The following is a 26,212-nucleotide window of genomic DNA, read 5'->3' on the forward strand; positions in this document are numbered from 1 at the left end:
TTGACCGTCGGCAAGAAGCTCAGTCCTGGATAAGGGGTAAAACGAATCACTTTTTAAACACTCATCGGTGTGCAAAATGAGAGAGACAGACAGACAGACAGAGAGAGATACAGATTATAAGACGGACAGAGAGAGTGAGAGAGACTGAGACAAACAGAGAGAGAGAGAGAGAAACAGAGAGAGAGAAATGCTGCAGAGGGAAAAGCTGGCGTCGGTGCGTTATGCAGGGAGGAGCTGGTCCACCTTCCGGAAGCAGTGGGTTTTTCTTTTTCGTTTTTTTTTGTTTGTTTGTTTTTTTTCCTCTCTGGTCACAAACGCAGAAAGTACTGAGAAACTCAGCGTTTTCCCCCTTCACGAATAGTCCCGCGCATAGGAGCCCCAGTCCTCTTGTACTGGTTTCTGGCTGGGACCATACTGGAATTTTGGCTGGGTGTTCTCTGAGACGTTGGGCACTGAACTGGCAGCTCTCTTGCCTCTGACGCTGTGAACACAACACGACACAGTGTGAGGAGGAGCAGGAAAGCGTTACGCTGGCCATCCAGACACGAGAAAAACAAAAGACTTGCTTTCCCTGTACGAGAGGGAGTAACAGAAAACAAAATCAAACAAAACACAGCCTGCGCAGTGCACAAACAAATGAGGCGGGGGGAAAAAAAAAAATGAAATGTTTGTGGAGATGACGGCGACTGAGTCGATCTGATCTGAATTAGCTTTTATCAGCTTTATTTGTACGGAGATTTTAACGACAGAAGGCATCACAGAGCGGTTAGCAGCGCGGCAGCCTCAGTGACAATGAAAGCGTCCTGTGGCTAAAACAGGAAATGAAAAAAAGACCAGGCGAGGAACAGAACAGGGGGCTTGTTAGAATGTACGTTAGTCTCCCATAAGGAGTAAGGAGACAAGAAAATCTAGATCAAAGCAGGTAAGCCAATAGAAAAGTCTACAAGAAATGACACGACTCCTTTGACCGACGATCACAGTTTTGGGAGCCCATCCTGTCTGTGTGTGTGTGTGTGTGTGTGTGTGTGTGTACGCAGTACTTACTGGTTCTTGTGTTTAGAGCCACTGATGTGCGCCTGATACTGCTCCACAGAGTTGAGTTCGATGTTACAGACAGTGCAGGGGTAACCTTTTACCGTGGAAGCTATCGACAACAAAGAGAAGAGCTTTACCTGGGATTCAACACCCCTTCCCAAAGTGCAACATCAACATAACCTGAGCACAAAGGCAAAAAAAAAAACACACACAGGCCAAGTCAATCTCCATCACATCTGAATTGTAAGCTGAGCTAAAAGTAGCCGAGAGCTAAAAAACAACACGGTTCACTTTTGACGGGATTCTTAAGTATCAGACATCTAAAGGATTTTTTTTTTTTTTTTTAAATCACAGGGTTTGGGCTTTTGCAGCGAGATCTTCTCGGAATTATCATCATTCGTTTTGTTTTTTTTTTGGTTTTTATACCTGGTACGGTGGAAGGCCCATATGTCTCCAGAAGCTTGAGTTTGGTCTGTTGTTTTTTATGCTTCTTGCCCACGTAGTGCTGTTGGGCCATTAGCGGGTTGTTGAAAGACGCGTGACAGATGGCGCAGAAACGATTGGGGTCTTTGTCACCCGAACCCAGAGTCCCGGAAAGCTGTCCGTCCTCCTTACGCACCTGTGCCAAAGGTGACGCTGTTTTGGGCAAGGCGACAATTTAGCTTTTTCTTTTCCCCCCTTTCTTTTCCCCTCCACTGAGTCTCGTTCATGTACATCATGGTAAACTAAAAGTTGCCTAGGAAATATTCAAAACTGATGTGACAGTTGATGGTTCTACATTCTACGAGACAACATTCTATGATGACTCTGATGACTCATACATTGACAACATTCTACGGTGACTCTGACATGATTCTATAATGATTCTAAAACGGTTCTATGACAATTCTAACATGGTTCTATGATGATTCTACGACGACTACATTAGAACAATGTGCTGATGCAGTGTTTCTTGAGGCTAAAACCCCATTTGTCCATATTTGGGGAATAACACACCTAATTTGTCCATTTCATCAAAGGCTGCTGTTACTGATGGTTAGAAGAATCACTACAGAATAAAGGTGTGGAGAGACCTCTTGTAAGGACAATCCAGCTTTTCTCTACGAAGTGCAACCAAGAATCTGATTCAACTACTACTCAGCTTGATAATTACTTAATCGGTTCAGCTGGGTTTGTTAGCGATACACAAATGAGCAGGGTGGGGAGTACTCAAAGACTGCAGTGCTTTAATGAGCCAATCGATTTATCAAGAACAAATCCGCACAGCCAATCAATGGATAGTGGGCTGCAACCAGTTACATCACAATGTGAAGCCAGACAAAGAGTCAAACACATATTAGCAATGTTTAAACGGCCAAGGTCTTACATGGCTCCTTAACACTTTGTCTTTTTACACTACAGGCGTTAAAACTGAATGCATTGAAAGAGCCTTCATCAAAATAGATATTTTTTCCTCTTAACCAAAGGAGCAAGGACACGAGGACAGGAAGCACTGAGAGGAATTGGAACGCGGCCCAGACGTTCAAACACTTATTTGCTCCCAGGTCTGTGTGACGCCATCGTATTTAAAGGACAGTAACGATAAACGCAGCGTCCTCTCTCCGTTTTTTTTTTTTTCTCCCCCCCCCCCCCCCAAACCGAAGTTTATAACCTAAACCCTCTCGTTCGTGTTGTGCCAGCATTAATAGGTGTAATATTCATACCTGGAGTCTGGTGCCCAAAGGTCTTCAACCTCAGGTTTTTGGAGTGCACTTTGCCTTGGTAGTGGGACTCAGCCACCACTGGAGAAGAAAACGTCATGTTGCACACATGACACGCTTTGTATTTGTCCCCTTCATCAGCGTTACCGCCCTAATGGAAGATGAGGGGGGGGGGGAACAAACAAACAAACAAACAAACAAACAAACAAATTGACGTGAGGGTTTCGTTCAGTCGGCGCTTCCTTGGGAATGCAGATCCGAGGGAATTTCTCACTTACGTCTTCTGGGGAAGGACTTTTGAATCTTTTTATGGATGGTTCTTCACCCCTGTGAAAACTCATGTAGCGTCTCACTTTGTTTGCATGCTTCTTGCTCTGTCCATCAGGAGATAATAGGAAAAAAGACAGTAGTTTTGGGTCAGGTTTAAGTCTCTGTTAGTGGTGCTTTTATTTATTTATTTATTTATGTATTCATTTATCTACTGTAAATCTCATCACATTCAGTGGCTGTTTCCTGCCTGGGATACTTCAACCAATCAAAGACAAGTAATGGTTGAATGGAAAAAATTCCTATTTGACTTCATGACATGAGAGCCTGAGTTTAAGAAGTGCAACCTTCGTCTAATATTACTATTATTTGAAATTTGAGAGTGTTCATTTAAAAGGTTGAATAAGTACATTTCTGCACAGCGTGTAACAGCTCGTATGTAAGACTTCTGTGGATATGGACATGTGTCAAACTTTTGAAGAGCAGACGTAATGAACAATTTCACAAAAAAAAAAGACATGCGCAGAAGACACACACAACCGCTGCTATTGAAAGCTATGTTTCTAAACTATGCACAAACGAACTCCACCACGAAGAGCATTCAAACTGTGTTCATCTACCTGATAATGCGCGAGTTTTTGGGATTCTGATATCAGCACCGCACTGCATACTTTACACTGCGAGTCAGAAAACAAGTCGCTGTTTTCTCTAATCATTTTGTCCACTGAAAGAGAAAGAGGTCAGCGTCATTAAAGAAAAAAAAATCATAACTCAAAATGACACGCATCAATATATTCTGATCACTATTATTCGAATGCTCCGTTGCGCTGTCACTTAGTTACACAAACATGCATTAGTGACAGTGCTGTGTACAAATACGCTGCTATTTCTAAACTACTAGCCTATATTTCGCTAAAAAGATTACTGGTTTCTCTATGCACTCGCTGATGCTAATGCAACATTGGACTCTGTGACGTGACCACTGAATCTGTCTGTTGTTTTGAAGCCTTCTCATGCGTCCAGCATCGACCTTGGAAACTGTCTTTGCCAAGCCGCTAGCCTTCAGCAGTCCACGGCCACAGTGAAGGGGCTTGTTGTGTTAGCCAACTAGCTAGTAGCATGCATTTAAGACCAGAGACACTTATGTACATTGCATTACAAATCCTGACAAAAGCAGCCCGGTTCACTGACGCCCATTCTACATTTAATACCAACTGTTGCGGCTGATTAAACATGTGTTCTCACCCTCCGCCGCACCCGAGGGTAAATATGGAGTATCCCCATTCGGTCCTTCGTGCGCCATGTTTCCAGGGGGCAGTGCGCGCGCGCACAGGCGCAGAACACGAGAACCGAGTCAAGGGGATGTCGGCTGGACATGGGCAGACTCGCCAGTCTGTGAATGTGTCTCTTTAGCATTTGTATGATATCATCTCATCTAAGTCTGGTTAGTCTGCGACAGACGTTAAACTTTCATATAAACTGCTGAGACGTCAACTCGCAGATAACACGAATACCGAGTACTCAGGAAACTGATGTCATGTAATGGCTACAAGAAACTGAACGGTAGCTAGCTACTACTGGATGATGTAGGGTAAGTTAAGTACTTTGCTAACTTTGCTTAAGACTTGTAAGCAAAGTGAACGGGTTAAAAAATGCCATTGCTGGTCGCAGTTTGGGATAATGCTACGCTAGACTTTTATATTCTGTGTAACAACTAGCTGAACGTGCTACGTGTCCTTCTTCGCCATTTGGATTTATTTTACCCGCCTGTTGCCGCTAACAAGTATGATTTTCCCATCCTGTCGCTGTAACGGTCACGTGACAACGTTGAGGAATTGTGTGTGTGTGTTTTTAACTCAATACCACCTCCCTGCTCGACTCAACTCTGCATATAGCAAGACAGCAGAACAACGTGACTTAGCTAACATCAACATGAAGTCGTTAGAAGCTGCTTATTCAGCTGTGACCGACATTATCTAAACTGGGTGTCATATTGTTCATTGACTGAACAATGAACTGTTTTTTTCCTCGTTGTTTTGTGTGGTAGCTCTGCGCTAGCCAGCTAAACAAACAACTGACTGTTTATGAACAGGTTATGCTTGATCTAGTCTAGGTAGCTATCACAACTAGACATTTCGCTATGCCACGGAGAAGGAGAACGCCCTTCAGGGGATCCGGGGATGGAGCTCCGAGAAAAGTTCATCGCACCGAAAATGCGGGAGAGACGTTGGTCATCTCTGACTCCGAAAATGAGGTAACTTTTAGAGATGTCACTTGAGTGAAGTGTAACAACTGCACTCTGAATTGTTCTGGAATCTGTAGTCTTTGAAGTTGGATGATACGTTACTTTGAATGTATGAAGTAGGTTTTACCTAAGTAACGTTAGGCCTAAAATGTACTTTGACACAGGAGGAAGATGATGTCCCCAGGTCGTCCTCACGAGCGTTGCGGTGGCGCGAGAGAGAAAGCAGATCCCATGTGCAAGGTACAGTTGCCACGCGCCGTCACCAAAACAACCCACTCAACTTTTAACACGGTATTGTCATTTTAGGAATACTATTTTAGAAGGAAAGCTTACTGTCAACGCGTATTAAAACAAACTTTGTTCTTTGCCGTTGAGTAACGTTATATGTATTGTATCTTTAGCTTCCCTGTGAAATTTTAGCGGGTTTTTTTTTTCTAAGAAATGACAGAAGATGAGATGTTGAGTCTGGCGATGAGACTGAGCGAACAGGAGGCGAACAGTGTAGCGCAAAGACGACAGCAAGAGGACGATGCTATGAAGAAAGCTATCGCGGAGAGTCTTCATGTAAGTTAGTTTTAGGACATGAGACCAAGCAGAGTTCGAGATATGTAAAGTGTAGCCCTGCCCAGAAAGGCCTTATTTGCATAACTCTTCCTACTACAACCCTTCACAAGCTGCACAAATAAACACCAAAAAGGCTACATTAAAAAAAAACCCTCCCTTTTAGAGAGGTTTCACAGTGAGTCAGATTAGTTTTTGGAGACATACAGTCAAATGTCACTTCTATTTATCAGCTCTGATTTTGTCTGCACGAATTCTGCCGTCAACTGGTTTACTCGTTCAGTAACCGCACCCCAATTTCACATCCTTGTCTTCTTTTCCCATTCGTTCAGGTAAACAACGATCAAGTTTCAGAGGCCAACCAAGAGGCAGACAGCGATAACCTCCCGCCCGATGCGGCGACTGGTAGACCTCACCTTCGACGTAAGCTCTCTTACCCCAGTCAGTGCGAGGATCTGGATGCTCCCGGCGCTGACAACAGAACATCAGGGACTCCAAGCGGATTGGCCGAGAGGGAAGAGGACAGTTCCCTCCTACCGATGCCGGACCTATCACAGACTTCCTCGCAGTCTGCCCCTCAGAGCTCAGCCAATCACGCAGTGCCTTGCACATCCTCAGAAGTAAGGGCACTCACTATTTGACCTGTTGATGAGCAATTTGTGTAAAGACAATTCTGGACATTGAAAATATTCCCAGAAATAATTGTGCTATGGTCCAGTTAAAGTTCAGAAGGTGAGTTACGTAAGTCACAGATGCTAGTATTGTCCTTCGGTTCCTCTATATTAAAACATGGGTTTTTTTTTTTTTGTTTTGTTTTTTTAAAGGTTATTTGGTCCTTAGTGGATTTTTCAAGTCACTGACACACTGCAGGTCCAAACTTCCTCTTTTTGTCTTTTTTGCACCGCTTACTTTCCACAGCCAGACCACAGGTCCTCCCAGCTGACGGACTTGGATGGGGCTTCGCCGTGTGGAAAATCTCAGGAGGTGGAGGAGGAGGAGGAGGAGGAAGTGGAGGAGGAGGATGGAGTCTCCCAGATCTCCTCCCAGCCCAAGTCTCCTGTTTTCCACAGTCAGCGCGTGCCTCTGTCCCAGCCCAGCGTGCGCATCAAGAGACTGAGTCAGGACCTGATTGGTAGCTGCCAAGCGTCAGGCTACGTGTTGTGCTCGCAGAGCAACACCCCCAGCCAGTTTTGTCCCAGCCAATCGCAGCTGTCCCCGGCCCCGAGTCCGTCACCTCCCAAAAGCCCCGTGTTTACCGAGACCGACTCCAAAAGGGCCGAGGAGAATTTCTGCGGCGACGAAGGGAGACCCGGGGTCTCGCCGGGGGAGGTGACCGTCAAAAGGGGCCTGTCGGAAGACGAGGGGGACGCAGACGAATCCTCAAGCCATAAAAGTGCGCCTGTCGAAAGCGGAGGTCCGCGATTACCTTCGGGAAAAATCCTGCCACCGACCCAGAGACGTACACCTGACGGAACTGACCGCGCCAGTTTGGATGTTCGTGTAAGACAAACGTTTGAGTTTCTCACGTGAACTCGACAGTCTGTTCCAGCTGTTTCATATCCTTTCCCAGCTCCCTTAGGGTGATGTGATGTCAGATACAGTCTGAATCACACAGAAAACAAACAAGTGACGTCCTTTTCTGAGGAAACCTAGTCCATGAACCATACACGCATGTTTATCACACAGGCCGGTCATTGTTATAGCTGCGTTATTGTTGTTGTTTAAAGGAATTAAAGGAACGGAACTGACAGCGACCGCTGAAAGAACCCTGTTCGTTTTTAAGCAAATCTTTGGCTCTTTTGTTAAAGTTTATCTGTCAAAATGATCTGTCTCCTTTAAGAAACCTCTTAGCAATACAAAGTCTGGCCAAACAACGGTCACGTGTTTGGCGAAGTTTAGGCCAGTATCTCTCACTGCTCAAGTCTACATGACTTGAAAGAATTTTTTTTTTTTTTTACTAACAGTGGTTTTCAACAGTTTGGCAAAGGATTTAGAATCTCAGTCTGGTATTTTTGTCTTGCGTTGATCTCCTAAACCACCTGACTTTTTTTTTTCTTTTTTTTTAAATCTTGCTCTCTCTTTTACAGGAGCGGGCCGACCCAAAGCAGATCAAGGACGAGTCTTTGCACGGAGGTTCGGGTAACGTTGACAAAGTCTTGTCTGCAACTTTATGAATCTTTAGGAGAAAAGAAAAAAAAAAACAGAGCAGCTTGTGCTGTCAGTCAGAAGTGTTTTGGGTGTGTGGGTGTCCAGCTACGGCTGCAGGACTAAAGAATGTGCCGCGGTCCGTCGACCCCACACAGAGTAAAACTGGTTCCTGCCGACAGGGCCCGTCAAGTGGTTGGGTTTCCTGTGCGATGGTTCCGAACAGTCTGTTTTTTTTACGCCAAATCGATTCATTCTGGTGTTCATTCGTTAACAACGCCGTTTCAAGTGGTCTTTTGCTGTAGAGAGTCAACCAGGACGCAGATGCTTAAAACACGCCGACTTGACGTTAGGGCCTGAACACGCAGTACCATTCAAATCTGTACTTTTCTGCATTTTGTGTTACTCTTTCATTGAATAACGCATCGTCAGACTGAGATACTGTGCTATAGAAATGAAATGGCTTTTTAGGTTGTTTGTTTATTTATTTTTGTGTTTGTTTGTTACTTACAGCATGAACGGTTTGGTTGTTTCTGTTGAAATGTGACAAACTGATTTTTTTTTTCCCGTGTATTGTGTCTCTGCAGAGGAAGCATGTAACTCGGACACGCAGCCCCCTGACGACACGCAGCCCCCTGACGACACGCAGCTCCCTGACGACACGCAGCCCCTCTCAGAGATTTCTAGTCACATGGTCTTGCATTGGTCAGACAACGAGGATGAGGATGACGATGACGAAGAAGATGTCTCGGGCAAGGTAAATCATTTGTACTGAGCAGTGCTCTGGTAGACCTAAAGAATTGAAATGCAATTCTGTAATGTTAAAGGGGTCCACTTGACGGCAAACGGGATGATTAGAGTTTCATTCGGCGATTGTTCCGTTTTGCATATCGCTGTGTTTTTTTTTTGGCAGGTTGCTTCTTCGTCCAGTCCAGTCTTTCCAAAGGATACCGCCCCACAACTGGACAAACGAAAACTCTCCCCAACCTTCGGCCCTCAGGAACCCACCTGTCGCTCTTTTTCACCAAGCTGTTCGTCAAACGGCCCAGAGAGGAGCAAACTCAGGCCGGTGCGGACCAAGTTCTCCTTCCCCGGCATGTACGCAGCCAGGCCGAAACAGACGGAAGTTTCCGGAAAGGCGTCCGAGCCCCCGAGAGGCGGGCGGGGCGAGGGGACCGTGCTGTATTACTGGGGCGTTCCGTTTTGCCCGCGGGGCCAGGACCCGGACATGTACACCCGCGTGATCCTGTCCCAGCTGGAGGTGTATGAGAAGAGCCTGAAAGAGGCGCAGAGGGGACTCCTCCGAAAAGCCGAGTGGGGTTCGCCTGTGAGTAACTCTCCTGTTCCATTTACCATCCACCTCTCTGCTAGGGCTGGGCTCCATTCAGAATTGTTTTGCTGTTGGTTCCCATTCTGTTCACATCTGTGAATTTGAACTGAATTGGCCACACTCCACAGGGTGCAAGAATGTGGATTCAAATTTTTAATGGCTTCAGGATGGTTTTATTGAGTGCAGTTCAGATCAGTTCCCAAATGCGATTTACTATTAAATCACAAATTGGATTGACAGTCGGTTTCGTTAACAGTAAAATCACTTATAAAGTCTGTCGTTTTATTCGTCTGTTGTTCTGCGTTCCCGAAGTCTGTCTGCTTTTGTTTTCGCCTCATACTCCTTACAGTTAGAAGTTGAATTTCAACTGGGAAATTTGTGCGCTTGTGTCTGTGTGTGTGTGTGCGTGTGTGTGTGTGTGTGTGTGTGTATGTATATGTATGTTCGTGTGAGCACTAGCACATGTGTTTCATGCAGTCAGAGACCACAGTGGTTGATAGAAAGAAAAACCAACAGATTCTTCAGTTCTTCCTCTGGGACTGGAATCATCAGCCCTGCCTCATGCACATTATCAAATTCAAAGTTTCAGAGAACTTCACGAACACATGCAAACATCTAACACAGGTGTCTTGTCCTTTTTTTGTTGTTGTTGTTGTTGTTGTTTTTTGTTTTTGTTTTTTGTTTTTTTTTTTTCAATGTTAATTTAGCGACAGAACGTTGGGCATTTCCTCAGCGTGTCCTCCGTATTTTTTTGGGGGGGAGTGCGCTGACACCCTGCTGACACCACCTGTGTCCAGATGTCTTGAGTGCCTTGAGTGACAGGCAGTTTGTAGATGACAGGCAGTGATGTGTGAAAACACACACACACACACACACACACACGTGAAACATAGACTGCGTGTTGGTGTTTGCAGATCTTGCCTGGTCCGGCAGAGAGGCCGCTCTGCAGGAAGAGACTGAAACGCCACAGACCCAGTCAGCCGCTGGATGACGACGACGGCGACGGCGATGATGATGATGATGCGGAGCGAGGAGGAAGAGGAGAGGAGGTGATAGTGGAGGAGGAAGAGGGCAAGAGACCGGCGTCACGCTGCAACTCGGAGGACAGCGCGAGTCGAAATTACGTCGTGTTGTCCTCCCCGGAGACGCAGGAGGTAGGTAGTAACACGTGTTTGTGCGTTCGAAAATTCACTCTTGTTTCTAAAGCGGAGTGCTGCAAGTTCGTCTTTTTTTGGGACTTGATCGGTGAACGCATCTTACCGCTTAATTTGAAATTGTGTTTAATATCTCCGCAGTAAATTACAAAAAAAAAAAAAAGAATAGAACAGTAACTTGTAATGTCAACGTTAAAATCTCTAAAAGATCCAGTCGAATGCAGCTCGCGAGAATGAAAAGATTTGACCACGAGCCAAAATCGCTGCCAAAGCTGAGCGTGCCAAATTTCTGCACAAATTTGTGTCGACCTAATAAGGAACGAATTTTTGTCACACAAACACACTGGAAAATAATCGACTCAATTTCACGTATTCTTCAGAGTGGGATGTAAAATATGCATTGGGTTCCTGGGTTTGATTTTGTGTTCTGCCACTAGATGGAGCCATCGAGTGAATAAAAAGCACAGGAGGTGCTTCTAAAAAAAATGCAGTGCATCACATTGATCACTATACACTAGCGGGCTCTGTAAATTGCATATTTGTTGAAAAAAAGGCTTAAAAATGCATCTTTCTTACTTTTCATTTAACAGCAAAAATCCCCTTTTTCTGTTCAAGAGGAGTCCACTGAAGCACCAAACACTGTCAGGTAAAAAAAACAACAACCAAACAACAACATTAAAAAAAAAAAAACAGTCATTTTTTGTGACTCTTTCATGACAGAAAGTAGTTCAGTTGCGTCACAGAAACAGTTCAGGGTAAAGAGGCCCAGATGTGTTGTAAGAGCGATTGTAACAGTTACTTAAGTGGCCTCAAAAACAGGTTCTCTCTCCGGTGGTTATGTTTCCCTTTGACTTGCACTCTGCCGTGGTACTCTGTAGAGCTAGCCGTAATTCAGCGTTGAGTTCATTTTGAGTTGAGGCGTACACTCACACGTCCGCCCACGCGGTCTGTTCACCGTAGCCCATTGGTTCTTTCCTGGAACACTCGCACTGCGCTGTAGCATTGGGTGGGTCTCTCTTGTTTCCATTAGAAACGCATACATCACAGGTTTCCTTTTGTCTCTCTCTCTCTCTCTCTCTCTCACCTTAACATAACAATGAGACAGAATGAGAGGGGCGTTCGAGAGCCGGTGCTTGACTTGAGTTGGTTTTTCATGTCATGTGTTTTAATGTATTTAATGTACTCATGTGTTTCACAGAAGGCGTGATGCTCAAATACAGGTGATCGAGGAGCAGGAGGAGGAGAAACGTAAAAATGAAAGAGAAGATGAGCCGGAGGACACTGTTTGTCCAGGTACAAATTACATCAGCCCTGACCCTGCTGTACATGCACAGGATGTCACGGCCTGTAACAGTGTTCACTTAACCACAGTAATTCAGATTCACTTACAGTGTTCACCTAAACGCAGTAATTCAGATTCACTTACAGTGTTCACTTAACCACAGTAATTCAGATTCACTAACAGTATTCACCTAAACACAGTAATTCAGATTCACTAACAGAATTCACCTAAACACAGTAATTCAGATTCACTTACAGTATTCACTTAATCACAGTAATTCAGATTCACTTACAGAATTCACCTAAACACAGTAACTCAGATTCACTTACAGTATTCACCTAAACACAGTAATTCGGATTCACTTAAACGCAGTAATTCAGATTCACTTACAGTATTCACTTAATCACAGTAATTCAGATTCACTTACAGTATTCACTTAAACACAGTAATTCAGATTCACTAACAATATTTACTTAATCCCAGTAATTCGGTTTCACTAACAATATTCACTAAAACACAGTAATTCAGATTCATTAATAATATTCACTAAAACACCGTAATTCTGTCTTTTTTATAATGGCAGTACCGCAAGTAGAGTCTTGGGCATTCAGATACGTATTGGACCCGGGGGTGGGATTGGCCCCGGGGGTGGGAGTATGATTAATCAACCGTGGTGCCTAACCAATTGGATGTCATTTTTGGGGTGTCTTACAGAGACTCAGATGACTGAAGACAGCACCCCAGAGCTGATGGTCACCAGCCCCGCCCAGGTGACCTGTTGTTTTTTTTTTGTTGTTTTTTTTTTTCCAATTTGCACAGCTGTCTCATTTACACTGCTTATCTTCTGTTAAGTGACGCTACAAGGTTTAGTAAGGAACATCTGACAATAGCTGTGCTAACTGAGAGCTTACTGGTTGAAAACAGCTGTGTGGAGTAGAGTGTACCCGTTTGACCAGTTAGAAACTTTTTCACCTTGAAAATGTCCAACATCCCAAATCATAAACTTCAGAGAGGACACTGGACTCCACGTATACAGAGGCACTAAGGCCTGTTTTATCACAACAAGTAAAAAAAAATCCGATAGGGTTTGATTTGAAATCTAATTTTATTTGGTTTTTGTTTGTTTGTTTACTTTTAACCTCACTGCTTCGTCACCTCGCGGAACATTTCGCAGTCACCGTCGCGGGCGGAGAGTGACGGGGGCATGGAGGTGCTGGAGGAGGGTGGAGAAGACGAGAAGATGGAGGAGCAGAGGGTGGAGGACGAGGAGGTGGTTCCGAGGTCTCCTCAGATCCACGTCCAGAGGGTGGAGTGCCCGATGTGCATGAGACTGTTCCCCCTGTCCAGGATCGAGGTGCACGCCGCCTTCTGCGACGGGGCCATCGAGCAGCAGCAGGACAGCCAATCACGAGGTCAGAACACAGGGCGTGGCACCTAAACCTCAGTTTCCAGCCAGGACTCTAATTAAAGTCCAGTGTTTTTTATATCTCAGATTACAAGAGCTGTTGACTGATCGCGTACACCACTCAGACGATTCTCTCTGAGCGTGGCTTTGCCGATTTGACGCAGTCCACTGTCTCCACAAAAGCAGCTGTTTTTTGAGCACTCTAGTGTGTACTTGAAGGAATTCATTTCATTTCAAGACATAAGTCACACACACAGTCGTGTGTATCCCTGAGTGGGCAGTTATACAGACATCGGATTAAGCCTGTTTGCAGACTAAAGTTGGTAGTCCACATGAAAAAAAAAAAAAGCAGTTTTAGTCCTGGAAACAGTGTAGTTTGTGTCCAGAAAAGCAGTCCTGTGATCTTTTTATTTGCACCCGCAATGACAAAGCAGAGATGTCTAAGATCTCTCTTTTTTTTTCCCCCCTTAGTCATCCCTCGCAGGAAGACGGTGAGAAGAGTGGAGATGATTGAAGAAGAGGAACCCAGATCTTCAGCTTCTGAGAAGTAAGTACCTGTCTCACCCCCACAGCAAATATTCCCCAGAAAAAAAAAAAAAAAATCCCACCATCGACCACGACCAGTTTTATACATGATATACGGTAAGACCACCACAGAATACACGTTTCATCTTGTCCTCTTTTACCGTTTTTTTTTTCTTTCTCGTTCATCCTCCTCTTCTTCTTCTTCCTGTCCAGCAGTGCGGGCGTGAGAGAAAAGTGCTTCCTGTGTCACAGGAAGTTCCACGTTACGGATTATCGGCGGCATGTGGACGAGTGCCTCCGGCAGACCGAGGAGCGTGGCAGGACCAAGCAGGTACTCTGACCGCAGAAGGGGCAAACCCGGGCTTGTTTTTTCAGCATGAGAAAGAGAATGAAACGACTCTGGAGCGAGTGCCAATGCGTGTACGTTTCTAGAAAGCGTCGTTGCTAATTCCTTGCCTTCGGGGAGTACGTTTTTCTTTTTTTTTTTTTTGTTTGGAGAAAAATTCCTCGCAAACATTTCCTCGTGCTTGTTTAGACGCTATAAACCAAAACGCTGTAAATCTTTTGGCTGGGGGGGGGGGGGGAGATAACGTTCTTCCAGTCTGCTCTGCTCTCCCATTGGACGGTTTTGACCCCTGACTCGGGATATCTGACTAACTTAAAAAAAAAAAAAAAACCCTGCTCTTTTAAGGGAACACCCCTCTGGTGGTTGAGTGGCTTTTGCTTTGGGTTTTTGTTGTTTGTTTTTTTTTTTGTCAGAATGTAAATGTTGACCGCACGTTACGCCTCAGGGATGCTGATGGGTTTGGTTTGATCTTGCAGGGAAACGGACTCCTCACAGCCCTGGACCAGACGGAACAGGCGCACTTCGGTAAGTAGAAGACGCTCGTTTATCCATCTGCAACGCCATGGAATTACAGCGTTTATAAAAACCTCGTTCGTATTCTCACCACCCCCCCCCGGTCTCACGTAACACCTTTTCAGATGACGACGGCGCCGGCGGTGCTGTGGCCGGACCATCTGATGCTGCTGCCGCGGACCGACGGTACACATCAGAAAATGTTTGGGGGGGGGGGGGGCATTGTCAATCGTTTGATATTACAGTATGGCCTGAACACCTTCAGAGCAGCGTTTCTCTGTATGCCGTGTTCTTTTCATATTATCGAATTTCAGTGAGCTACACCGACCAGCTCTGTCGGGATGATAAATACTGTTTATCCTTATTTAGGAGCAGTATTAAAACAGCCAACCGAGGAACTTTTGGGAAGTTTAGTCACTGCAGGGTTTAACACTTTAATGCACAGATTTAGAATTGCTTGCACTTTTTAAGTTTTAAATCTTGTCGTTTTGATTTTATAAAGGCTGGTTATAAAAGCTGTTTTTCTTTTTAAAACGTTTTGGAAACGTGATGGAACGCGGAGGCGATGTTCCACGTTTTTTGAACTGTTCCCCCCCCTGTACCCAGCGGTCTGGTGGAGCAGATGGATACGGATGCAGACGTCGGAGACGGAGACTCGATGGGAATCGGCTATGGGATCAGCTCTTCTCCCATCAGATCCTTCACCCCCATCTCTGAAGCGACGGACTGTCTCGTCGACTTCAGACAACAGTCCTCCGCCAAACCCAGCCAGAGAACAGGACGCAAAAGAAAATATAAGAGATAGCATCTACTCTGCAAACACAGCCGCCTTCAGATTTTATATCGAACCTCCTCTCTCTCTCTCTCTCTCTTTTTTTTTTTTTTTTAAACTCTTCCCGCTTTTTTTACTGAATTTGTACAAATGCAATTAAATATGAACCGTGGATTAATTTAAACTGGTTTGGTTTGCTGTTTTTCTTTACTGAGTTTGAAATGATGGTGAATCTCTCTGTTTTGGAAACTGGAGGACTTTCGGGGTCTATGCACATCTGTTTCTGGTTATTTGGGTTTTAGATGAAACAATACAGTTGGTTTAATATCGCGGGTTTTTTTAGGAACATATTTGGAAACTCGACAATGCCACAACCAGTTTTGATGTCATCTCCGGATTGCAATCTAAAAAAAAAAAATCTCTCGTTTTTGTTGGGCGTGGCAAGTCTAGTTGTTTCAGTGTTGAACATGTTTAACGGGGGAAAAAAGGCAGGAGAAGGACTTTTGTCTTGTGGCTACAGGCCATTGAAGCACCGTGAGTCAGTTGCTTCCGTAGAGAAGACACGCAAGCAAGTTGTGCATTTTTTTTTTTGATGGTGTAATGACGCTGTGCGCGCGCCCTCACTCAAGATTCTCTTTTGGTGAGTCTGCGAGGCTATAATGAACGTTGCAGGACGCGACTTTGAAGTAATATACAAGCAGGAAGTTTGAATACAAGCGCTGGCACAGCGGTCTAGGAAAAGCGAATCTATCTGAAGGTGAGGCCTCATTGATTTGCTTAATTTGACCGTTCTTCCGAAATTAGACTTTTAGAAATGGTTTAAATCTATGCAGACCTAAGTTAAGTTGCCTTTATAATTAATTTTCAAACGACTTAGAGGTATCATCACATTTTTTTTTCATTTGGAAATCGTCTATTAAAAAAATACCAAAACACTTAATGTAAATTAGTTTATGCTTGAAGAAAAAGTTTCCGCAACATCTGTAATTCAGTGTACATAATGCGTAAATGGGGCATTCTCAACGCATCAGGTGAAAAGTTTTACCCGTCATACCAGAATTATATGCATGCTGCTTAATACTTATTTAGTTAAATCCTTGTTAACAGAATTATTACACGTGACATTTGTCGTTAGAGATGTTTCCAGATTAAAGGGTTGTTAATGAGAAAACTTCACGCTTCCCGTTTGCATGTTGGTGAGGGAATCCTCGGCTGACGATCAGTCGTACACGCAAGTGGGGAGTTGAGGGGTCGCGTGGGGTGCCGTCAAGAGGTTGTTATAACCAAGTAATTATCTTTCTAGTGAATGCTTCATTCATAATGGCGTACATCTGTGACTCTATTTTTTTGTGGAGCTTTCCACCCAAAATACCCCGCGCTCACACTTTGTAGACAACTTACGTGCTAAACGTACCACATCTTTTTAAAATGCCATTCATCATTTCCAGTCACACCTCTGCAAACAGAATGACCAGCAAGACAGCCAACGGACAGTCTGACGGACCGTCTGCCAAGAGGGCCAGGCTGGACCAGGACGGAGAGGAGGAGAGCCAGCCGTCTCCTGCCACTCTCAGTAAGGTAGACCATCTTTAGTCATGCCTCAGACATGCGGTTGTCGGTTATATGTAATAATTTGTTTTTATGGTGATCCAACATGCATGTTGTAAGGCTGTTACACAACGGCTTAGACGTTACCCACTTGCAGTTCCAAAACAGAAGACCATTGGTTGTTAAGACGTTTAGACTAATGTATTGAGGTGTGTTGTCTAAATGGGACGTGTATAGGTGACTGTGTTCTCACCCAAATTTTTCTCATTCATAAATATAATACAAAGCTAATACAGATGTGTCCTTCCCACTGGCAGTATTATTTCCACAGAATAACTCTAGGACTGACTCGTTCTGATGTCCAGCCATGCTGAATGAAAATGATAAAGCTATAGTGAATGAAATTATAGTAATATATGACTAGTAGGTCAGTTAGTCTCAAACTGAAAAAAAAAAATACTTTCACATTTCCTTTCATAAACACATTAAGGCCTGTGTGATGAAATGGATAAATCATTTCATCATAGCAGGAGAATTTTTCGCATTGACTGATTTTCATATTTGTAATTTTGATCACGTTGCTTTTGCTCCCTCCATACAAGATCCAGCCGTGAGTGCATGCGTGTGTGGACATGACTTCAGCTCCACCCTCTAAATCCAACACTACACTCAACCTGCAACCAATTTCACAATACACACACACACACACACACACAACACAGGAGGGAGGGGAACAAGCATCAGCAGAGAACTCAGGGTCTTGACATGTATTGGAAAAGTACCAGAGTTCGAATTCGAGTTATTCCGCGATGATCCAGCTTTACTCCAAAAAAAAAGAAAAAAAAAAGGGAGGGGGGCATTAACTGAGGCATGCTTCCAGTATCACGGTTTTCCCATACATGTTTTAACAGCGCTAAAGGAATGACAGTAAAAAAAAAAAGAAAAAAAAACATGGAGGAAGGTGGGGTTATTTCAGCACAACACACATCCTGTAACTGAGATGAACGCTGGTGTTTTAACAGAACAGGAAAACTGAGGCCATTGGCCGATGCCATCCCTGGAGGTCTGTTAAGTGCTTCAGTTTTTTTTTTTTTTGTTTTGTTTTGTTTTTTTCCCCCGTTCTGCCTAAAACAGTGCCCGGCCACCACTTCCTGTGGAATGTCGGCCCTCCGCCGGGCTCTCCTACATCTGTAAAAGTATTGGCACTGTTTATTGTTCAGTAACACAAGAACACACCCCCTCCTCAATTCTATTTGAAAGAGTCTCGGATTTACAGTGATCGCTTGAATAGATTCTGAATAGATTCTGATTGCATGGTTTGTGTGTGAGATCCTAGATGTCTTCCCCGAATGTCTTGAGAGCGTTAAGTTTCCACACTGCAGTCATGGGACTGGTATGTGTTATGACAAGGCAATGGCATGTCTTTGTAATAATAACTGTGAGTGTAAGGTTTCTGTTTTCTGTGTTTAGTCATGAATTGAATAAGCAATCTTGTATTTTTCCACAAAATATGTCATATTCTGCAGTTGTGTCGCCACCTGGTGGAATGTATTAGCAATGGTTTTTCATGTTCAAATCATTTTTTGTCCATGTCAGCATGAAGGCTGGACAGATGCTCTGTGTGCATGTGTGTGTGTGTGTGTTATTCAAAGGGAATTTCCATTTAAAAGATGAATAAATAAAAAAAATTTGAATGTTAAAAATGTAACTTTAAAAACAGAAATGTACAGCTTGAACTATACCTTCGATAAGATGCATTTCTCTCTCTTCCTCTCTCTCTCTCTCTCTCTCTCTCTCTCTCTCCCTCTCCCTCTCTCTCTGTCTCTCAGGTTGAAGACCTCCTGCAGCCTTTTCGCTTGTCGGTGGAGAAACTTCGGGAGGTAATGTCCCGTCTAAGGAAGGACATCATCCGAGGGCTGGGCAAACACACGCACAAACGGGCCCCTGTGAAGATGCTGCCCACGTTCGTGAGGGACACTCCCGACGGAACAGGTACGGACGAACCGCAGAGGACCGAGGTCGTTCAAACCGGAGGACCTGTTGCTTGGCTGAGCGTTCCCTGGCCCGTGGTCGGACGAACAGGGGGAATGAGTCTGAGTCTGTCTGTGTAACTCCTGGGTTTGTCTCGCGCAGAGAAAGGCGACTTCTTGGCGCTGGATTTGGGCGGCACTAATTTCCGAGTGCTCCACGTGCGTGTGGAGGAGGACCTGCAGAAAATGGTGAAGATGGACAGCAAGGTCTGTGCCATCCCACAGGAGATCATGCTGGGCACTGGAGAACAGGTGTGTGTGTGTGTGTGTGTGTGTGTGTCAGTGAATATCTTTTGGACGTCCTCTGCGTAAAAATGCGGAGACACTGCTGTGTTTAAACTGCTGTGTGACTTAAACTACTCTCTCTCTCTCTCTCTCTCTCTCTCCCTCTCATTCTTTTATTCCCCCTTTCTCATTCTCACTCCCATTTTGTCATTAACCCTTCCACCCCTATTTTCATTCTCGCTCTCATTCTCTCTCCTTCATTCTGTCTCTCTCTCTCTCTCTCAGTTGTTTGATCATATAGCTGTGTGTCTTGCTGAGTTTCTGGAGTCTCTGGAGCTCAAAGATCAGTCTCTTCCTTTGGGCTTCACTTTCTCCTTCCCCTGTGACCAGAAGGACATCGACAAGGTCAGACACACACACACACGGACACACACACACAAACACAGACACGTCCACATGCATGCAAACATACATTCACACTGTTGTCCCATAGAAAACCAACCTTTTTCTAACACAGGATTAGAACTGGCCTTTCATATTTCTGCCTTTTTTCCCCCAAAATTATGTCAGTGAGTAACTCACACAAATAAAATAACCTTTCATTTTGCCAGATAAGATTATTACACTCCATCAGTATCTCTGCATATTTAGCCTGGGTTGGAAATAATGTCACTAATCACCACTAATGATTATAAAACTATCTGAACGTAAAGCGACGTTCAGTTAATCATATTCTGAATCAGAAATGTGTTACAACATTTGATCTGATACAGTTTCTCACCAGTAACACCTGTCTCCGTATGACTGGCCTCGTACATCAGTTTACCATAGTACCGTGGTCATTTAAAAGTTTGTTTTTTTTTTATTTAAAGTTTTTTTTAATAGACTTTTTTATTTTTGATTTCATGTAACCTGTCCTCCCTGTGTAGAGTATTTTAATCCGTTGGACGAAAGGGTTCGCTTGTTCGGGCGTCGAAGGAGAGGACGTCGTGAGGTTACTGCGAGAGGCCATTAAGAGGAGAGGGGTAAGTCTGCCTCTGTTTAATTCAACTACAACATACCATAATAATATAGTACCACCCCCCCCCCCCCCACACACACACACACGGCAGTGTTTTTCTATCTCAGGCTCCAGGCTACAGGCTCCACACACCCCTGTACATTTCAGGTGTCTCCCCACTCTCACACACACCTGATTCAGTGAATCAGGGGTGTGATGGTTAACTCCCAATTCGAGTCAGGTGTATTAGGGCTGGAAAAAATATGTAAGACCGTGTGTCTCAAGGATTGCGAAAACGCTTAATAAGGCCAGAATTCCAGGTATGCCGACCGTAGAGTATTTGGACACGACAGAATAAACGGAAGATCCACGTGTTTTGGAATCTTGAGTGATCCACGTGCACAGTGAAAAATTCGACATGAGCCAGATGTTTTTTTTTCGCTGTCCGCTGTTATTGTTCATCGTATTCCCTGGGTATTGTATCAGGGGTGTTTCACTCTTACTGCAGACCAGAGTGTATGAATAGCAGGCTACGCCAGCAAAACCAGAAAAGATATTAGGTGATGTCACTGCCTCGGAATCTCTCACGTGGCTCCACCCATTTTCTCACAGGATTATGACATCGGATCGGTCGCCATGGTGAACGACACCGTGGGAACGATGATGAGCTGCGGCTACAGGGACCAGAGGTGTGAGATCGGCATGATCGTGGGTAAGCGTAGAGAGCTAAATATAAAAACTCACGAGGGAATTTACTTCCCTTATAAACACCCTGAATTCGACTGTCGAGTTTGCGTCTGTAAGAGAAGAGGGAGAGTGAAGTGTTAAAACATCACCATCTGGGTCGCCGGAGATCGCTCTCGGGCTGGGTCTGGCCAGGGGGCCTGCGGTTGAATAGGCCTGAGTTATATATTTACTTGCTCGTAAGAGGTCTGCCACTAGATGGAGCCAAACTGGCATGCCCTGATTAGCAAACTTGCTTTATAATAGTGGTGAGTAAGCAGAGAAATGAATAGCGAGTATAACTGAGTGTTTGGGTCCAGACCGTCAAGTTTCATGCGGAACAAACAGATTGCGCAAGAGAGCAATATAAACGCCGCTTTGTTTTATTTGTATATGTGAGGTGGCCACCATGCAAGCCCTTCAGTCAAACAGTTAAGGGTGTGTGTATACAGTCTAGATAGTATTTCCGATGCAGACCTACTGAATGAGAGATTACCGTCAACTTCTCAAACAGCTGCCGATGTTTATTTGCGAGTTTGGGCTGAAAAGGATATTACTTTATATTGACAGATAGGACACCAAGTTACGGCAGTTGGTAGCGTGCTAACAGGCTCTCAAAAAAGATGCAATTCACGTCTAACCGGGAATTCAAGTTGACAATCGGTGATTCCATATGAGAAAACAAAGGGAATGTGATTTTTTTACAGTGAGATATCAGCTCTCCAAGCAATCTGAGCTCTTCCCTTAAAGCTGAAGGCCTCAGCAGGGTTTCGCAAGGGTGGGGCAGGGATGTGTGGGCGGGGGTGGGGGTGGGGGGGGTGGGGTGGAGGTGCTTGAATAAGAAAAGACGTATAACACGAAACAAACAAAGAGGGAAAAAAAATACACAAAGAAATTAAACGAGCCTGTCCGCACGAGCTGCCCCAGATCCTCGCTCTCAATAGCAGCTTGTGTGCTGACGCAAACCAGACAAATAAAAAAAAAAATTAAAAAACCATGACCAAAAAAAATAAATAAACAATAATAATAAGGTAAATGAGGGACTGTCAGGAACCATTAGAGCAGCAAAGGAAAGATTTAAAGTCTCTCTCATGGATCAGTCAGTGAGTTGACGGAGACCTGAGTTTCTGCTGTGAAAGATGGCCTGATTTTATCCGGAGACCCTGTGAAACTGACGGAGCTGTTGTTGTTGTTGTTGTTGTTCAGGGACGGGGACGAACGCCTGTTACATGGAGGAGATGAAGAACGTGAAGAGGGTGGAGGGAGACGAGGGAAGAATGTGCATCAACACCGAGTGGGGTGGCTTCGGCGACGACGGGTCGCTCCGCGACATCCAGACCGAATTCGACGTCACCGTGGACAAGGAGTCCATCAACCCGGGGGTCCACACGTACGTGTGTGCGTGTGTGCGTGTGTGTGTGTGTGTTGAGAATATAGGAGAATATACCATTGTTGTTAAGTGCTGGAAAAATAGAAAATTCCACTGAGGGACACGCTTATACAGATCAGTGCCATACTGACAACTACACAGCCAGAATTACCTAGTGCCACCTAGTGGATGACACAAAGCACTGCAAGGCTTTTTTTCTCTATCTATCTCTCCGTCTGTCTATTTATCTATCTATTTGTAACGACATAATGAAACTGAAGGGGATAAAGTGTTAGCTGTCACCTGTAACTGGGGGGCGTTTTTCATCCATGTCAGACGGAACACCTTTCATACGTGATCTCTCCATTTTAGGACACTACAGATACTTTTTGAATTTACCGCACCACTCTGCCCCATTAGACAGGTGTGTGTGTGTGTGTGCGCGCGCGCGCGCACGCGTGTGTGTGAAAGAGTGTGTGAGCGTGTGAGAGCTGTCCGGTGTTGATTCTAGGCTTTGCGTTGGCCATTAGCGATGGGTTTTTTTGGGGTTGGGGGACGCGAGGAGTCAACGTAAGTGAAGCTGGTCGCCGTGAGGTGGAAAAATCGTTATCGTAAAGCAAACAGAGACTGTACGAAAAAATATCGGGCATGCAAAAAAAAAAAAAAAAACCCCAAAAAAACAACTGTTTGGTACATCGTTAGCGAGAAAGAACGCAGAAGACAGAGGCAAAACAACAATAACTAAAGAAGCGTGTCACTGACCAAAGACTAAAGCAGCCTAAACGCACAGACACAGGTTCTCAGTGCATCGTGTGTCATTCCGTTCACCGCTCAGTTTCTTACCTGCCGTACATTTATTTCTGTTCACTGTTTGGTTTTGAATGTGTCGCGTATTATTGTGACCGGTCATTTTCCACCCTGTGCAGGTTTGAGAAGATGATTAGTGGGATGTACCTGGGCGAGATTGTGCGACTGGTCCTGATCAAACTGGCCCAGGACAAACTCCTGTTTGGAGGAGAGACGTCTGAGGCCCTCCTCACACCCGAAAGCTTTGAGACCAGATACATCTCAGAGATAGAGGAGTATGTGTGACAACAAACAAACAAAACAAAACAAAGATTTTTATCAAACTTCAGTGTGAAAGAGGTTTGGCCACACCCCTGGTGTACATGGTGTTCTATTTAAAAAAAAAAAAAAAAGTAAACTGAACTCTACTATGATCTTTAGTAAAGGGATAGAAAATGTGTTTTTAGGCATATGCCTTTTAAGAAAATTGAAAGACAACATCTATTTCTTGTAAATATTTGAGTATTTGTGGGTGGGGCAGAATTATTTTGGGTGCCACTCAAGTATTTAGAATGTAAACTTAATCCTTGGCCTCTACTGCAATGTACTTGACCCATCTCTCTCTGTCTCTCTCTCTCACTCTCTCTCTCTTTCTCTCTCTCTCTGTCTCTCTCTCTCTCTCTCTCTCAGGGAAGGCACGGGTTTGGAGAGGGCGCGGGAGATTCTGACGGACCTGGGTTTGACGGTGGGCCCAGGGGACTGTGAGATTGTTCACCTGGTCTGTGACACTCTTTCCACACGCTCGGCACAGCTCTGTGGAGCCGCCCTGGCCGCCATCACCAACCGCATGCGGGTCACCCGCGGCCTGGAACGCTTCCAGACCACCGTCGGCGTGGACGGTACCGTCTACCTCAAACACCCACAGTAAGAACCTAAGAACCAGCCGTGGCTGCCTTTACTGCAGCATTTTGAGGCTCATGAATTCTATGAGACTCATGAATTCTACCGTTACAAAAATCATAAAGTTACTCCAGCTCAGTTAGGGCCATCTTCCAGCTGTCTCCGAATTAAAATGTTTGCATTTAAATACTGCAAGAACAAAGAACATTTACTCTGGTTTCGTATAACAGCGAGAAGCGCTTTGTGTAGTTTTTGTTTCGTGCATACCTAATCGCCAGAGGAAACATACAGGCTGACAGAAGTTCTGAGTGTTTGAAGGTGGGGAAAGAAAAAAAAGAAAAAAAAAAGTGGCATTTGTTGAAGAGTTTGGATGGAAGTGAAAAAACCAGCCTTGACTCGCAGTGTGCACAGCTGTTTCTACCTGACTCGGAGATAATCGACTGTTGTTCTCTGAATAAACCTTTGTTTCAAAATAACGTTACGTTGAACTTAGCCAATAATATAACCCTCATTCCTTTTTAATGTCGTGGCCGAACCTGCTGCTAACACAGGGCTTTGCTTTTCTCTCACTGCGGATTGTAATTAAGGATCATTCTTTCATTGACATGAAACATGATTTGCTTGCAACTTGCATGTTATTTGCCTACACTTCTGCACTGACATTCGATAGTTACTTTAGTGGTCGTTGAAGTCATGACAGGTGCCTGAACCTTCACTCGATCCTTTTTCTGTCCTTAAAATCAACCTTCAGCCCAAATCCGTTTGACTGCGAGATCACTCGTGATCTCGGAAAAACCTTTTCACGACGCTCCAGGCTTTACGCGTCTTATGCACGTCATGACTGATCCCAAACGTTTCGCTTTAATTTCAGTTACAGCGAGCGGCTGGAGGATACGGTTCGGCTTTTGGCTCCAAAGTGTGACATCTCCTTCCTCGTCTCCGAGGACGGCAGCGGAAAGGGCGCCGCCATGGTAACGGCTGTTGCTCAGAGACTGGCCATTCACTCCACGCTGCTGGAGGACAGTGAAGGAGAAGGGGATGAAGATGAGGAAGAAGAGGAGGAAGAAGAGGATGACTGAAAAAATATATATCAAGTTGTAGAGAAACTCAGCTTGATTTAAAAAAAAAACACCACTTCTATCTGGTTTAGGTCTTTGAATGGCGAACTTGAATCTACTGAATTAAGCCATTAAGGCCTAATCTGATTATCTCATTCCTTTTACCCTGTCAAAAACGATTAAAATGTTTGTGGTACATGTCAGAAGTTGCTTTTTGCATTGAATGATTCAGAGTGTTCAAGGAACATTGATTTTATTTTCAATAAATATTCATTCAAAATGAGTGTAATAGTTGACTGTCCCTTACTGACTTAAGGGCACATTTTATCTGGCTGGGAACATTTTATCTTACAAGATATGATTGGAGTCCGTCAAAACCAATTTAAGAAAGTTTCTTTTGTAACAAAGCATTTCCTATGACGCTGGTTAAGTCAAGCGAAACACGTTCTGTAATACAGTATTGAGGCAGTGCCTCGTGAGCCAATGATGACCAAATTGTGCTTTGCTCGAGCTGCAGCTGAATTCACTATATGGTAATCAACACGTGCTTACTCCCCCTGCTGGAGAGATGTAAACGTTTTTGTATTGAAATGTACTTCTACCCTCAAAAGAAACACGCGTGTTATAAAACAGTACAAACGTTTGAAATATTTTCATTTATTTACGTGCAACGTGATATCAGGCGATTTCTACAAGAAACACATTGATCGATGACAATATCAAAGACAACATATCTTACATGTATTTAGATGTTGAACCCTGCAAGACTTTGGCAACAATACTGCCCTTAATACTTCAAGCCACGTGAGTGATAAAACGCACTCCTGCACCCAACAGAACTTGTTTTAGACTTATCCAAAAGTCCTTACAAGCGTAAGCGTTTGTAAAGTAGAATATCGCTCACCCCAAATCTCCAGATTTTATTAACAAATGTTCATAACTTAAGCCTCTTCACGCATGCTCCGTTCTAAGCTGAATAGAATCGCTTTTTAATTTTTGATATTAAGCCTCTGAAACGCTCATTTGAAGTATTACCGGAATTGTGGGCTATATTTTTATACTAACTGCTCAAATTTGACTTTCACCCGAAAAAACGAGTTTACGTAATAATTCAATATTTCAAGAATCGAATTAATTATAAGTTACTTTCGCGAACCGGGTTTTGGCCACACCTAGATCCTGTCCTATTTTCACAAAAAACACAAGCTTTTCTCCCGTGGCATGTATTTGTGTGCCGGTGAGTACCCGGCTGTGAAACTTGATAGGGGGCAGCAAGTAAGAGGGGATAAGGGA

The 26,212-nt window shown here is 44.3% G+C and overlaps 3 protein-coding genes and 1 non-coding gene across 6 annotated transcripts; 3 read left to right on the forward strand and 1 right to left on the reverse strand.

The window, feature by feature from the left end:
• Positions 1 to 334: 334 nt before the first annotated feature.
• On the reverse strand, positions 335 to 4,311 carry znf346 (zinc finger protein 346). The gene is made up of 7 exons (XM_030793821.1): positions 4,248 to 4,311; positions 3,623 to 3,726; positions 3,014 to 3,109; positions 2,739 to 2,886; positions 1,462 to 1,671; positions 1,045 to 1,144; positions 335 to 481 (listed from the first exon to the last, which is right to left on the reverse strand). The coding sequence occupies exons 1-7, from the start codon at positions 4,303 to 4,305 to the stop codon at positions 352 to 354; spliced, it is 846 nt and encodes a 281-aa protein (XP_030649681.1). The 5' UTR covers positions 4,306 to 4,311; the 3' UTR covers positions 335 to 351.
• A 739-nt stretch (positions 4,312 to 5,050) lies between these two features.
• Positions 5,051 to 15,374, forward strand: uimc1 (ubiquitin interaction motif containing 1). 3 transcript variants are annotated; one of them, XM_030793723.1, is made up of 18 exons: positions 5,051 to 5,256; positions 5,412 to 5,487; positions 5,687 to 5,811; positions 6,141 to 6,428; positions 6,727 to 7,308; positions 7,896 to 7,947; positions 8,541 to 8,710; positions 8,867 to 9,280; positions 10,198 to 10,437; positions 11,028 to 11,083; positions 11,636 to 11,730; positions 12,434 to 12,489; positions 12,894 to 13,131; positions 13,596 to 13,671; positions 13,863 to 13,980; positions 14,472 to 14,520; positions 14,634 to 14,694; positions 15,115 to 15,374. In XM_030793723.1, exons 1-18 carry the CDS (start codon positions 5,143 to 5,145, stop codon positions 15,311 to 15,313), a joined length of 3,009 nt encoding a protein of 1,002 aa, XP_030649583.1. In that variant the 5' UTR covers positions 5,051 to 5,142; the 3' UTR covers positions 15,314 to 15,374. The 3 variants fall into 3 exon arrangements, with proteins under 3 accessions (XP_030649583.1, XP_030649584.1, XP_030649585.1); XM_030793724.1 differs by having other exon boundaries at positions 13,866 to 13,980; XM_030793725.1 differs by having other exon boundaries at positions 7,896 to 7,941.
• Positions 8,050 to 8,180, forward strand: LOC115829943 (small Cajal body-specific RNA 14). The gene has a single exon (XR_004026016.1).
• A 1,373-nt stretch (positions 15,375 to 16,747) lies between the features above and the next one.
• LOC115829216 (hexokinase-2-like) lies at positions 16,748 to 26,198 on the forward strand. The gene is made up of 11 exons (XM_030793276.1): positions 16,748 to 16,858; positions 18,658 to 18,820; positions 18,962 to 19,110; positions 19,369 to 19,488; positions 20,013 to 20,108; positions 20,696 to 20,795; positions 22,013 to 22,196; positions 23,102 to 23,257; positions 23,652 to 23,885; positions 24,733 to 24,884; positions 26,185 to 26,198. The coding sequence occupies exons 1-11, from the start codon at positions 16,748 to 16,750 to the stop codon at positions 26,196 to 26,198; spliced, it is 1,479 nt and encodes a 492-aa protein (XP_030649136.1).
• The last annotated feature ends 14 nt before the right edge of the window (positions 26,199 to 26,212 follow it).

This window comes from Chanos chanos, chromosome 16, assembly GCF_902362185.1.
Source record: "Chanos chanos chromosome 16, fChaCha1.1, whole genome shotgun sequence".
Lineage (NCBI taxonomy): Eukaryota > Metazoa > Chordata > Actinopteri > Gonorynchiformes > Chanidae > Chanos > Chanos chanos.